The sequence below is a fragment of the Panthera leo genome, chromosome B2, assembly GCF_018350215.1.
Source record: "Panthera leo isolate Ple1 chromosome B2, P.leo_Ple1_pat1.1, whole genome shotgun sequence".
Lineage (NCBI taxonomy): Eukaryota > Metazoa > Chordata > Mammalia > Carnivora > Felidae > Panthera > Panthera leo.
The window spans coordinates 106668235-106681711 of record NC_056683.1 but is presented as its reverse complement, the minus strand read 5'-3'; the positions used below and the strand labels follow the sequence as shown (position 1 = coordinate 106681711).

Here is a 13477-nt window from a genome sequence, read left to right as displayed (position 1 = left end):
TGAACCTGGACCAGTTTCTTACACCATACACAAAAATAAACTCAAAATGGATGAAAGACCTAAACATAAGACAGGAAGCCATCAAAATCCTAGAGGAGAAAGCAGGCAAAACCTCTTTGACCTTGGCCGCAGCAACTTCTTACTTAACACGTCTCCGGAGGCAAGGGAAACAAAAGCAAAAATGAACTACTGGGACCTCATCAAAATAAAAAGCTTCTGCACAGAGAAGGAAACAATCAGCAGAACTAAAAAGGCAACCGACAGAATGGGAGAAGATATTTGCAAATGACATATCAGATAAAGGGTTAATATTCAAAATCTATAAAGAACTGATCAAACTCAACACACTCAAAATACAAATAATCCAGTGAAGAAATGGGCAAAAGACATGAATAGACACTTTTCCAAAAACATCCAGATGGCTGACTGACACATGAAAAAATGCTCAACATCACTCATCATCAAGGAAATACAAATTAAAACCACAATGAGATACCATTTCACACCAGTCAGAATGGCTAAAGTAAACAACTCAGGCAACAACAGATGTTGACGAGGATGCAGAGAAAGAGGATCTCTTTTGCACTGCTGGTGGAATGCAAACTGGTGTAGCCATTCTGAAAAACAGTATGGAGGTTCCTCAAAAAATTAAAAATAGAACTACCCTATGACCCAGCAATTGCACTACTAGGTATTTATCCAAGGGATACAGGTGTACTGTTTCAAAGGGGCACATGCACCCCAATGTTTATAGCAGCACTATCGACAATAGTCAAAGTATGGAAAGAGCCCAAATGTCCATCGACAGATGAATGGATAAAGAAGATATGGGGTATATATATATGTATATGTATATGTATATGTATACGTATATGTATATATACACAATGGAGTATTACTTGGCAATCAAAAAGAATGAAATCTTGCCATTTGCAACTATGTGGATGGAACTAGAGGGTATTATGCTAAGTGAAATTGGGCAGAGAAAGACAAATATCACATGACTTTACTCATATGTGAAATTTAAGATACAAAACAGATGAACATAAGGGAAGGGAAGCAAAAATAATATAAAAACAGTAAAGGGGACAAAACATAAGAGACTCTTTTTAAAAAAAATTTGTTTTTAACATTTCTTTATTTTTGAGACAGAGAGAGAGAAAGAGCATGAACAGGGGAGGGTCAGAGAAAGAGGGAGACATAGAATCTGAAACAGGCTCCAGGCTCTGAGCTGTCAGCACAGAGCCCGACTCGGGGCTCAAACCCACGGACCACAAGATCATGACCTGAGCCGAAGTCGGACGCTTAACCAACTGAGCCACCCAGGCGCCCCTAGAGTGAGAGACTCTTAAATACAGAGAACAAACTGAGGGTTCCTGGAGTGATTGTGGGTGGGGTAGATGGGCTAAATGGGTAAGGGGCTTTAGGGAGGACACTTGTTGGGATGAGCACTGGGTATTATACATAGGTGATGTATCACTGGAATCTACTCCTAAAATCATTATAGCACTATATGCTAACTAGGATGTAAATTAAAACAAAACAAAACACAGTCCACTGGAAAAAAAAATAAAAATACTGAGTTTTTCATTTCATGAACATGGAATATCTCTTCATTTGATTAGGTTGTATTTGACTTCCTTTATCAATGTTTTGTAGTTTCTGCTTACAGATCTTGCACATTTTTATGTTTTATTTATTTATTTTTAGTAATCTCTACACCCAAAGTGGGGCTTGAACTTGTACATTTTTGAAGGTTTATACCCAGGTATTTCATATTTTCAGGTACTATTATAAATTGTATTATTTTTTAATTTCAACTTTAAATGTTTTCTAATATATATAGAAATGTGACTGATATTTGTATATTGACTTGTATTCTGCAACCTTGCTACCCTCACTTATTAGTTTTAGTAGATTTTTTGGTAAAGTATTTGGAATTTTAAACATAATTATGTTGTCTGAAATGTAAATAATTTTATTTTTTCCTTTTTGTTCTGATGGTTTTGACTTCTTTTCCTTTATTTTATTGGCTAGAACCCCATGATGATTTTGAATACGAGCGATGAGAACATATCTCCTTGCCTTGTTCTAATTTGGGGGATGAGGGTGATGGTGGGAGTAAACATTCAGTCTTTTATTGTTAAATATGTTAGTTGTATAATTTTTGTAAATAAGACTGAAGAAGTTTTCTCTATTCCTAGTTTTCTGAGAGTTTTTTTTTTATCATAAATAGTTGTTGAGTTTTATCAAGTGTTTTTTTCTGTATGTAGTGAAGTGGTCATTTGCTTTTTGTTCCATTTATTTATATGGTAAATTATATTGGTTAATTTTCATTAAAAAATTAGCCTTGCATTCCCAGGATGAACCTTACTTGGTTATCATCTGTCATTATTTTATGTATTGTTTGATTTGCTTGTACTGTTGGAAGATTTTTGCGTCTATGTGAGAGATACTGGTCTGTAGTTTTCTTTTAATATGTCTTTAGTTTTGGTATCTTGATAATGCTGATTGCAGTAAATGAGTTGGGAAGTGTTCCTTGTTTTTCTGTATTTTTAAAATTTTGTGTAGAATTTGTATTAGCTCTTTCATAAATGTTTGGTAGAATTCACCATGAGGTCATCTCAGTCTATAGATTTTTGTGTTGCAAGATTTTGATCTAAATGGTCAATTTTAAAATCGATATAGGGGTATGCAAGCTATCTGTTCCTTTTTAGATAAACTTTGGCAGTTTATATATTTCAAAGAATTTGACCATTTCATCTAAGTCATCAAACCTAGGGTATAGAGTTGTTCATTGTATTTCCTTATTATCAGTTCAGTGTCTGTAGGGTTTATAGTAATCTCCCCCTATCATTCCTGATATTTGTAACTTGTCCCTCGTCTTTTTATTTCTTGGTCATTCTAGCCAGAGGCTTACCGATTTTTATCAACAGTAGTTGTTATAAATACTCGTTATGTGTCCTATACCTTTTAAAGAGCTTTATTATATTCTATTTGAATATCTAAGACTCCATAAGATACATTCCATTGTTACTCCCTTTTATAAACAAATAAACAGAAGCTTGGACATCTTAGGAAACTTGCCTATAGTATGACAGCCAGAATGACGGATCCAGGATTCAGATCCAAGTTGGTGTACTACAAAGCCTTTGTTTTGACCACTGTGCTTTACTGACTGGTACAAAGGACAAATCAAAACCAGAGAAGATATATAACGGAGTCTTTGCCCTCACAGCGTGACTGGGAGCAAACTCTTCATTTTTATCATTGGACCGTAGTATCTACTGTTTTCTGTCTTTGGACCCCTCTCTGTAAACAGCATATAATACAGAACATCTTGTGATAAGATGTCATAAGGTCTCCAGAGCTCTGTTTGCTCCTTCTAAAAGTTTAGATCACTCAGTGAGGGTACCCACCAAGGAGAGACAGAAAATTTGGGGACTTCTGGTTGCTACAAAATATTTAATAACATATCTTACAGTTTCAGAACATAGGATCTTCTGAGGCCTTCCAGTGTCTGGATATCTGAAATAGTTGTCCTGATGCCATCCATTTTTTTTAAATTGAAGTAAACTTGACATACCATATTGTATTTGTCTCAAATGTACAACATAGTGACTTGACATTTATATACATCATGAAATGTTCACCATAAGTCTAGTTACCATCTGTCACCATACAAAGTTATCACACTATTATTGACTATATTCCTTATGCTGTACTTTACATGCTGTGACTTACAAATAATTTCACACTTCTTAATTCCCTTCATTTGCTTTGCCCATCCTCCCACCTGCCTCCCCTTGGGAACTACCAGCTCTCTGTCTGATGCCATCCTTTCTATACAGAATAGAAATAAAAGTGTTGACTCTATGCCCTTCCCTTTAAAATATAGGTACTTCGCCCTCATAGATATAAGATATGCTTTTGAAAATAAAAGCTGACATAGCTTGCTTGTTTCCTTAGGTCTGACGGTAACTGCTGTGAAAGACTCAGGAGAATGGAATTTGGAGGCTGGAGCATTAGTACTTGCAGATGCGGGCCTTTGCTGTATCGATGAGTTTAACAGTCTCAAAGAGCATGATAGAACCAGTATCCATGAGGCAATGGAGCAACAAACCATAAGTGTTGCTAAGGCTGGGTAAGAGTTTCTTTTCTTTAAAATCTATAGGAATAATGACATTAGTTAATATGTGATTATGAAAAAATATGAACCTTATTGAACTACAAGGTATGTTTGGTCTTATCAGGTATTATCAGTTAACATTCATCAAGACACACATTAGCATCCCCTTGGAAGTGTATGAGGAAGTAAAAATGAGGTTTTGGGACAAAGAAATGAAAAACTAAAGTATATGCATATTCAATAATGTGTATCTACTGTGGGCATATTACTATGTTAGGAAATTTAAAAGATTCAAAAAGAAAAATAGCATAATTTCTCTTTTCAATGGCATTCTCCTTATCTGTCCTAATAGAAGGTGATCACAGCATGTGGAAAACTGAATAATAAAATATATTAACATAAAATGATGTGCCTGTTTGTGACTCCAAAAGGTTTAGGGGTTGAGGTATGTGAGTCACTGGTGGCATATGACCACTGAGGAGGAAAAGTAGGCAGGTCAGATAGAAATCCATTCATTCAGGCCCTGAGGTGATTATGAGAAACTTCTCTGGCTACAAAGGCTGACCACCAAGTAGGCTGCTGGGTCATCCAAAAAAGGACAGAGCTAGAACTATCTCAGCCCTAATGCTACTGTTATAGATGTGAGGCCAGCTGATCAGGCAGATAGGACTGCCAGCAGAGTCTTCAAACAGCAGTGGGTATAAAGACAGATGCTGGTGTGTATAGATTCTCTGAGATCTAATTTTATGCACTTGCAAAAAAAAAAGAAAGGGAGGAGATGAGAGGATATAGCCCATAGGAAAAAGACACAAGAAAAAGCTAGGTGGAACCATTACCAGATCTATTCATTTCACTTGATGTACATTCACTCTGTATATATTCATTAAGAGCCTGCTATGTGCCAGGCACTGAACTAGACACTGAGAAGTACAAAGATGAATACAGCACTATTCTTCAGGTGTTTGCTATTTTGTTGGGGAAGATAAACAAAAGAGCACGAAAGTGATAAGTTCATAATAAAAGTGATATGAGATCATACTTAAAATAATTATTGCTTCTAAACTCTTTATCAGGGGGAAATTAGAGATATAGTTTCCTAAATATCTTCAAGGCTACTTTCTCTTCTCATTATGTCTCCATTTAGTTAGCACCTTTGCTGGTTGGCAGGATTTGTAGTTTATTTTGATATGCCTTTTCCAGAGAAAATCTGGGACATTTTGAAGTATTCCTTAAAAATTTACCCTTACATCAGGGAAAATTTGAACAAATGCTTTAAATCTATTTTTAGAAAGGGAGAAGATTAGCAGAGCTATATGATAGGCTACAGAGTAAACTTTTTAAAGTGAAAATATTTGCTTAATCACTCCTAGTACCTTACTCTCTGCTAGATGTGAATTAGTATGAATCTTTTTGCTATCCATAAATGTGTCATAAGTTCCAAAAGAAATGTTCTATAGCTAAACAGTTCAGTTATGGCAACCATAGGTTGGACGATCTTGTCATTACTATACTTTATGCACTGAAACAGGGCTTTTTACACTGTGATGAGGGACCAGTTTTATCTTTTTCAATTCATCACAAAGCAATACTTTTTTAAAGTTTATTGAGAGAGAGAAAGAGCGCACACGTGTGCATGAGCAGGGAAGGGGCAGAGAGAGAGAGAGAAAGAGAGAGAGAATCCCAAGCAGTCTCTGAGCTGTCAGTGCAGAGCTTGAACTCACAAACCATGAGATCATGACCTGAGCTGAAACCAAGAGTCAGAATCTTAACTGACTGAGCCACCCGGGTGTCCCACAAAGCAATATTTTTATAAAATACAATAACTTAAAAAAATTTTTTTAATGTTTATTCATTTTTGAGAGACAGAGTGTGAGTGGGGGAGGGGCAGAGAGAGGGAGACAAAGAATCGGAAGCAGGCTCCAGGCTCTGAGCTGTCATCACAGAGCCCAACGTGGGGCTCAAACTCACCAACCATGAGATCATAACCTGAGCTGAAGTCAGATGCTCAACCGACTGAGCCACCCAGGTGCCCCTATAAAAATTATCTTAGGGGCGCCTGGGTGGCACAGTCGGTTAAGCGTCCGACTTCAGCCAGGTCACGATCTCGCGGTCCGTGAGTTCGAGCCCCGCGTCAGGCTCTGGGCTGATGGCTCGGAGCCTGGAGCCTGCTTCCGATTCTGTGTCTCCCTCTCTCTCTGCCCCTCCCCCGTTCATGCTCTGTCTCTCTCTGTCCCAAAAATAAATTAAAAAAAAAAAATTATCTTAAAAAATGAAATAAAAAAGCAAAGACATACAGAACATAAGGCTAAGTTCTTCTCCCCCTTCCAGAATGTGGAAAGGTGTAAGAGCATGTCACTCCCATCCTAACAAGAAAAATCCAGATAGCCCACAAAAATGATAACTTTCCTTGAACATATCAGAGAGCTGAATTTACAAGGAAATCAAGGGAATTAATTCTAAAGTGTGACAGGCCCATCTGAGGAGAGATGATGTTCACTTTTGACAGAGCGTGAGAGGAAGAGGTGGCTGCCATAGAAGAAAATAAGGAAAAATGACTAAAGTTTTTAAAATTCCTTGATCTCCAAGCATGAGCTAGCATGTCAGTGTAGAATAACTCACATCCAAACACAAAGGGAGTTCTCTCCTGCAAGCCCTTCTCCACAAGTCTCCAACCCAGGGCCTCTTAGGGGAGGGATAGAGCAGGAAAACAGATCAAAACAAAACAAAACAAAACAAAAAACACGGTACTTCAGGAAGAGGTTAGAGCACCTTCCTTCCCTCCCACAGGAGCCAGGCAAAATGGTGCTGCTTCTGGGGAAAGGGTAGAAGCAAAAGCCTTTTTCTTCTGATGGAAGGGCAGGAAACACTCATCAGGTCCAGGATCCTGAACCAAGGCAAAGCATCCATTTCCTTGGGAAATGGGACAGAACAATTCCTCCTGCCCAAGGACCAGCACAGATACATGTCAGGGTTCTGCTGCCACCAGGCTGGAGGGACAGAGAGGCTTACAGCTTTCCAGCCCATCCCATCAAAAAGCGGGTTCACAGGGGCGCCTGGGTGGCTCAGTCAGTTAAGCGTCCGACTTCAGCTCAGGTCACGATCTCACGGTCCGTGAGTTCGAGCCCCACGTCGGGCTCTGGGCTGATGGCTCAGAGCCTGGAGCCTGCTTCCGATTCTGTGTCTCCCTCTCTCTCTGCCCCTCCCCCGTTCATGCTCTGTCTCTTTCTGTCTCAAAAATAAATAAACGTTAAAAAAAAAATTAAAAAAAAAAAAAGCGGGTTCACAAACCCTGCTTCAGACCAGGAGACCCAAGAACCAACCTGGCTCCCAAATAAGCCTAACACCTGGTAATTAGCAGTCTGCCACTGGGGAAGGTGCAGGAGTATGGAAAGAGACACCCCCTGTGGTGTGGGTGTACAGTGACTGCTGAAAGCTGAAGGTAGAGTAAACACACTGAGAATGATCTTCCAGCATTGCACTACAACCCCCATCTAGATGCACAAAATTGTGGCGACTCAACAGTGACCAAATTTGAAATCTCTGGTGCATTGAAGGTAAAGATAACAACAAGGCCACTACCCAGATCAACTGTCATGGCCTTACAGACACTGAAGGCCATCTCTACACATGAAATGGTATAATATTATTTGAAGATGTAAACTCTAGAACAGCCCCTAGAAAATAAAAGAGTGCATAACTAATAAACCAGGTGTAGAGATAAAATGGAATTATAAGAAATAATACAAAAGGAGGCAGGAAGAGAAGAAAAAGGAAACAGAATAGTAGATGGGACAAACAGAATGCAGTTAGCAAGATGGTAGATCCAAATTCAACCATATCAATAATTACATTAATAGCTATGTAAACAATTAAAAGGCAGTGATTGTCACATTTGATAGAAAAGTAAGACTCAACTAAATGCTCTCTTCAAGAAACTGACTGACTGATTGATTTATATTGTAAGGTTAGCTAACTTACAGTATAGTCTTGGCTTCAGGAGTAGATTCCTGTGATTCATTACTAATACAACACCCAGTGCTGTCTTTTTTCCATGGATATTCTTTCCTACTTTGTCTAAGATTAGTTGGCCATATATTTGTGGGTCCATTTCTTGGTTCTGTATTCTGTTCCATTGGTCTGTGTGTCTTTTTTTGTGCCAGTACCATACAGTCTTGTTGATTACAGCTTTATAAAGCCAAGGACTGTGATGCCTCCAGCTTTGGTTTTCTTTTTCAACATTACTTTGGCTATTTGGGGCCTTTTGTGGTTCCATACAAGTTTTAGGATTGTTTGCTCTAGCTCTGTGAAGAATGCTAGTGCTATTTTGAATGAGATTGTATTGAATGCATAGATTGCTTTGGGCAGTACCAACATTTTAACAATATTTGTTCTTCCAATCCATGCGCATGGAATGTTTTTCCATTTCTTTGTGTCTTCTTCAGTTTCTTTCATAAACTTTCATAGTTTTCAGCGTATAGATCTTTTACCTCTTTGGTTAGATTTATTCCTAGGTATTTTATGGTTCTTGGTGCAATTGTAAATGGGATTGATTCCATGATACCTCTTTTGTTGCTTCATTATTGGTGTATAGAAATGCAGCCAGTTTCTGTACATTGATTTCATATCCTGTGACTTTGCTGAATTCATGTATCAGCTCTAGCAGCTTTTTGGTGGAGTCTTTCAGGGTTCCCGTGTAGAGTATCATGTCACCTGCGAAGAGTGAAAATTTGACTTCCCTGCCTGCTTGGAATGCCTCTTATTGCATTTTGTTGTCTGATTGCTGATGCTAGGACTTCCAACACTATGTTAAACAACAGTGGTGAGAGTAGACATCCCTGTCATGTTCCTGATCTCAGGGGGGAAGCTCTTGGTTTTCCCCATTGAGGATGATGTTAGCTGTGGGCCTTTCATATATGGCATTTATGACATCAAGATATGTTCCTTCTATCCCAATTTTCTTGAGGTTTTTATTAAGAAAGGATGCTATGTTTTGTCAACTGCTTTTTCTGCATCTATTGTCAGGATCGTATGGTTCGTATTCTTTCTTCTACTAATGTGATGTGTCACGTTTATTGATTTATAAACATTGAACCAGCCCTGTAGCCCAAGAATGAATCCCACTTGATCTTGGTGAATAATTCTTTTAATATACTGTTGGATTTGATTTGCTAGTATCTTATTGAGAATTTTTGCATCCATGTTCATCAGGGCTATTGGCCTATAATTCTCCTTTTTAGTGTGGGGTCTTTTTCTGGTTTGGAAATCAAGGTAACGCTGGCTTCATAGAATGAGTCTGGAAGCTTTTCTTCCATTTTTATTTTTTGGAACAGCTTGAGAAGAATAGGTATTAACTCTGCTTTAAATGTCTGGTAGAAAGTCCCTGGGAAGCCATCTGGCCCAGGACTCTTATTTGTTGGCAGATTTTTGATAACTGATTCAATTTCTTTTCTGGTTATGGGTGTGTTCAAGTTTTCTATTTCTTCCCATTTGAGTATTGGTAGTGTGTGAGAGTCAGGAATTTGTCCATTTCTTCCAGATTGTCCAGTTTGTTGGCATATAATTTTTCATAGTATTCTCTGATAATTGTATTTCTCTAGTGTTGGTTGTGATCTCTTTTATTCATGATTATATTTATTTGGGTCCTTTATCTTTTCTTTTTTAGAAGTCTGGCTAGTGGTTTATCAATTTTGTTTATTCTTGCAGAAAACCAGCTCTTAGATTCATTGATGTGCTCTACTGTTTGTTTTGTTTTTGTTTTTGTTTTGGATTCTACATTGTTTGTTTCTGTTCTAATCTTTATTATTTGTCTTCTTCTGCTGGCTTTGGGCTTTCTTTGCTGCTGCCTTTCTTGTTTCTTTAGGTGTGAGGTTAGGTTATGTATTTGGGACCTTTCTTGCTTCTTGAGATAGGCCTGAATTGCAACGTATTTTCCTCTTAGGACCACCTTTGCTGCATCCTAAAGGGTTTAGACTGTTGTGTTTTCATTTTCATTTGCTTCCATATATTTTTTAATTTCTTCTTTAATTTCATGGTTGACCCATTCATTCTTTAGTAGGATGTTCTTTAACTTCCATGAATTTGGGGGCTTTCCAAATTTTCTTGTGGTTGATTTCAAGTTTCATAGCGGTGTGATCTGAAAATATGTATGGTATGATCTCAATCCTTTTATATTTGTTGAGGGCTGTTTTGTGACCCAGTATGTAATCTATTTTGGAGAATGTTCCATTTGTACTTGAGAAGAATGTGTATTCTGCTGCTTTTGGATGAAAAGTTCTGAATATATCTGTTAAGTCCATCTGGTCCAATGTGTCATTCAGAGCCGTTGTTTCCTTATTGATTTTCTGCCTAGATTATCTGTCCATTGCTCTAAGTGGAGTATTAAAGTCACCTGCAATCACAGTATTGTTATCTATACATTTATTTATGTTTGTGATTAATTGATTTATATATTTGGCTTCTTCCACATTGGGGGCATAAACATTTACAATTGTTAGCTCTTCTTGATGGATAAACCCTTTAATTATAATATAATGCCCTTTTTTATTTCCTGTTAACAGTCTTTGTTTTAAAATCAAGTTTGTCTGATATAGGTATGGCTACTCCAGCTTTCTTTTGCCATCCAGTAGCATGATAGATGGTTCTCTGTCCACTCACTTTCAATCTACAGGTGTCCTCAGGTCTAAAATTAGTCTCTTATAGGCAGCATAGAGATGGATCTTGGTTTTTTTAATCCATTCTGATACCCTATGTCTTTTGATTGGGGCATTTAGTCCATTTTCATTCAGAGTGACTATTGAAAGACATGGATTTAGTTTCATTGTGTTATCTGTAGGTTTTGTGCTTGTGGTGATGTCTGTGGCCCTTTGTAGTCTTAGCAGCATTCCACTCACAGATTCCCCCTTAGGATCTCCTGCGGGCTGGTTTAGTGGTCGTGAACTCCTTCAGTTTTTATTTGTCTGAGAAGCCTTTATCTCTCCTATTCTGAATGACAACCTTGCTGGATAAAGGATGCTTGGCCGCATATATTTCCTATTCAGCATATTGACTATTTTCTGCCACTCCCTTCTGGCCTGCTAAGTTTCAGTGGACAGTTCTGCTACTACCCTTATGTGTCTACCCTTGTAGGTTAAGGACCGTTTGTCCCTTGCTGCTTTCAGAATTCTCTCTTTCTCTTTGTAACTTGCCAGTTTCACTATGATATGTCATGGTGTTGACCTGCTTTTGTGGATTTGGAAGGGAGTTCTCTGTGCCTCTTGGACTTGGATGCCTGTTTCCTTCCCCAGATTAGGGAAGTTCTCAGCTATAATTTGTTCAAATAAACCTTCTCCCCCTTTCTCTCTCTTCTTCTTCTTCTGGAATTCCTATGATACGAATATCATTTGATTTCATTGAATCACTTAGGTCTCTAATTCTCCCCTCATGGTCTAGTAATTTCCTTTCTCTTCCTTTTTCAGGAAGGAAAAGGAAGTTTATCTTTTTCTATAAGTTTATCTTCTGTTTCACCTGTTCTCTCCACTGCTTCTCCCATCCTCCTTGTCAGTGCCTCTGGTTTATTTTGCATCTCTTTTATAACATTTCTTAATTCATTGTGACTATTTTTTAGGTCTTTGATCTCTGCAGCAGTAGATTCTCTGCTGTCTTTTGTGCTTTTTTCAAGCCTGGCTATTAGTCTTATGACTGTTATTCTAAATTCTTATTCAGACATATTGTTTATATCTGTTTTGAGCAATTCGTTAACATTTCTTCTTGGAATTTATTTTGAGGAGAATTCTACCGTTTTGTCATTTTGGCTAGGTTTCTGTCTTGTTTTAATAGCTTGTTGTGTGTCCTGCACCTGTGAGAACTACTATATTAAAAAGGGGTCATAGACTCTCCAGGGCCTGGCACTTCAGCAAGTGTTTTTAAAAAAATTTTTTTTAACGTTTATTTATTTTTGAGACACAGAGAGAGAGACAGAGCATGAACGGGGGAGGAGCAGAGAGAGAGGGAGACACAGAATCGGAAGCAGGCTCCAGGCTCTGAGCCATCAGCCCAGAGCCTGACGCAGGGCTCCAACTCATGGACCGTGAGATCGCGAGATCGTGACCTGAGCCGAAGTCGGATGCTCAACCAACTGAGCCACCCAGGCGCCCCCAGCAAGTGTTTTTAGAGTGTGTTTCTTGCACTCTTTTGTTGCGTATTTTACTGCTTTATCCCACTGGTCAGTCTTCTACAAAGCTTCTCCTTACTTGTAGTGGTGGATTGTTTAGACCTTCCACCAGGTGTGCTTTGATTTGTTCATTGAAGTAACCCTGGAAGAAAGGAAAGGGCAGGGGACATGATCCCACACAAAGAGAAGAATGAAAGGGGCAACAAAAAAGACCAAGCAGAGAATCAAAGAAACTATAAGGCTTAATCCAGAGAGAGAGGGAATGGAAAATAAGAAGAAGGAAATATAGAAAAGGGGTAAAAGAATAAAGTAAAAATGCCCAATTAAACAGACAAAGCAGAGAAAGAAAGAAAAAAAATATTTATGTATTTAATAAGAATTGACTAAAAATCAAATCAGAAACTATGGGCCTGATCCCAAAGGGAAAAAAAGAAGAGGGTAGAAAGAAAAAGAGAAAAGAGAAGAGAAGGAAAAGAGGGCAAAAGAGAGAGAGAGAACAGACTAACATACAAAACCACAGGACAGTTGTCTGTTGGTGCCTGGGACTGGTGGCTGTGCTGGTTGGGAGGAGAGGCTGTCTGTTCCCTCAGTGTCAGTCCCGCTCCAGTAGATAAGCAAGTGCCAGGCACAGAGGGGTGGGGTTTGGGGTAGGCTGGTACTGCCCCCACTGGGGGCCACTGTGCTGTTCCCTAAAGCCCCACAGTGTTGGTGATGGGGAGAAAAATGGTGACACCGCAGTCTCCCTTCCTAGACCAGGTGTCTCAAACCACACTGTTCCTCACAGAGTGGCGTGGGCAGTCAGCTTGCCCTGCTCCACAGTTTCCTGTGCCTCCTAGGCACTTGGCTGGGATTCAAGACCCGATGTCTTAAAGGATCCCTCACCGTGGGGACCAAGTTCTGGGATGGTGCCACTCCACCCTGCTAATATGGCTGGTGCCTTCAGGGTCTTTTGTCCTTGCAGGGCAGGGTGGGGGGGTGCAGTATACTCTCTTTCCACAGTACTCAACGGAGGGGACTGTTCTCTTCCGGTGTGCCTCTGATATGCTGTTTTATCTCCCCCAATTTGCATACACACACCTCTGTCCCGCCAGGCTGTCTCTCTCCACCTATGGAGATTTTTCTGTCATTCTGCAGATAGATTTCTTAGGTGTTCCAAGTGTTCTGACCTCAATACAACTGTGTTTGAGGGAAATCCTGGT

General features: G+C 39.0%; 1 protein-coding gene across 2 annotated transcripts in view; it reads left to right on the top strand.

Moving 5' to 3' along the window:
• Window positions 1-13477, top strand: part of MCM9 (minichromosome maintenance 9 homologous recombination repair factor) — a 111167-nt gene that overhangs the window by 62245 nt on the left and 35445 nt on the right. For both annotated transcript variants that reach the window (XM_042939706.1, XM_042939707.1), the window contains one exon: window positions 3970-4144. In XM_042939706.1, coding sequence (XP_042795640.1) covers window positions 3970-4144 — 175 coding nt within the window. The remainder of the gene's footprint in view (window positions 1-3969; window positions 4145-13477) is intronic.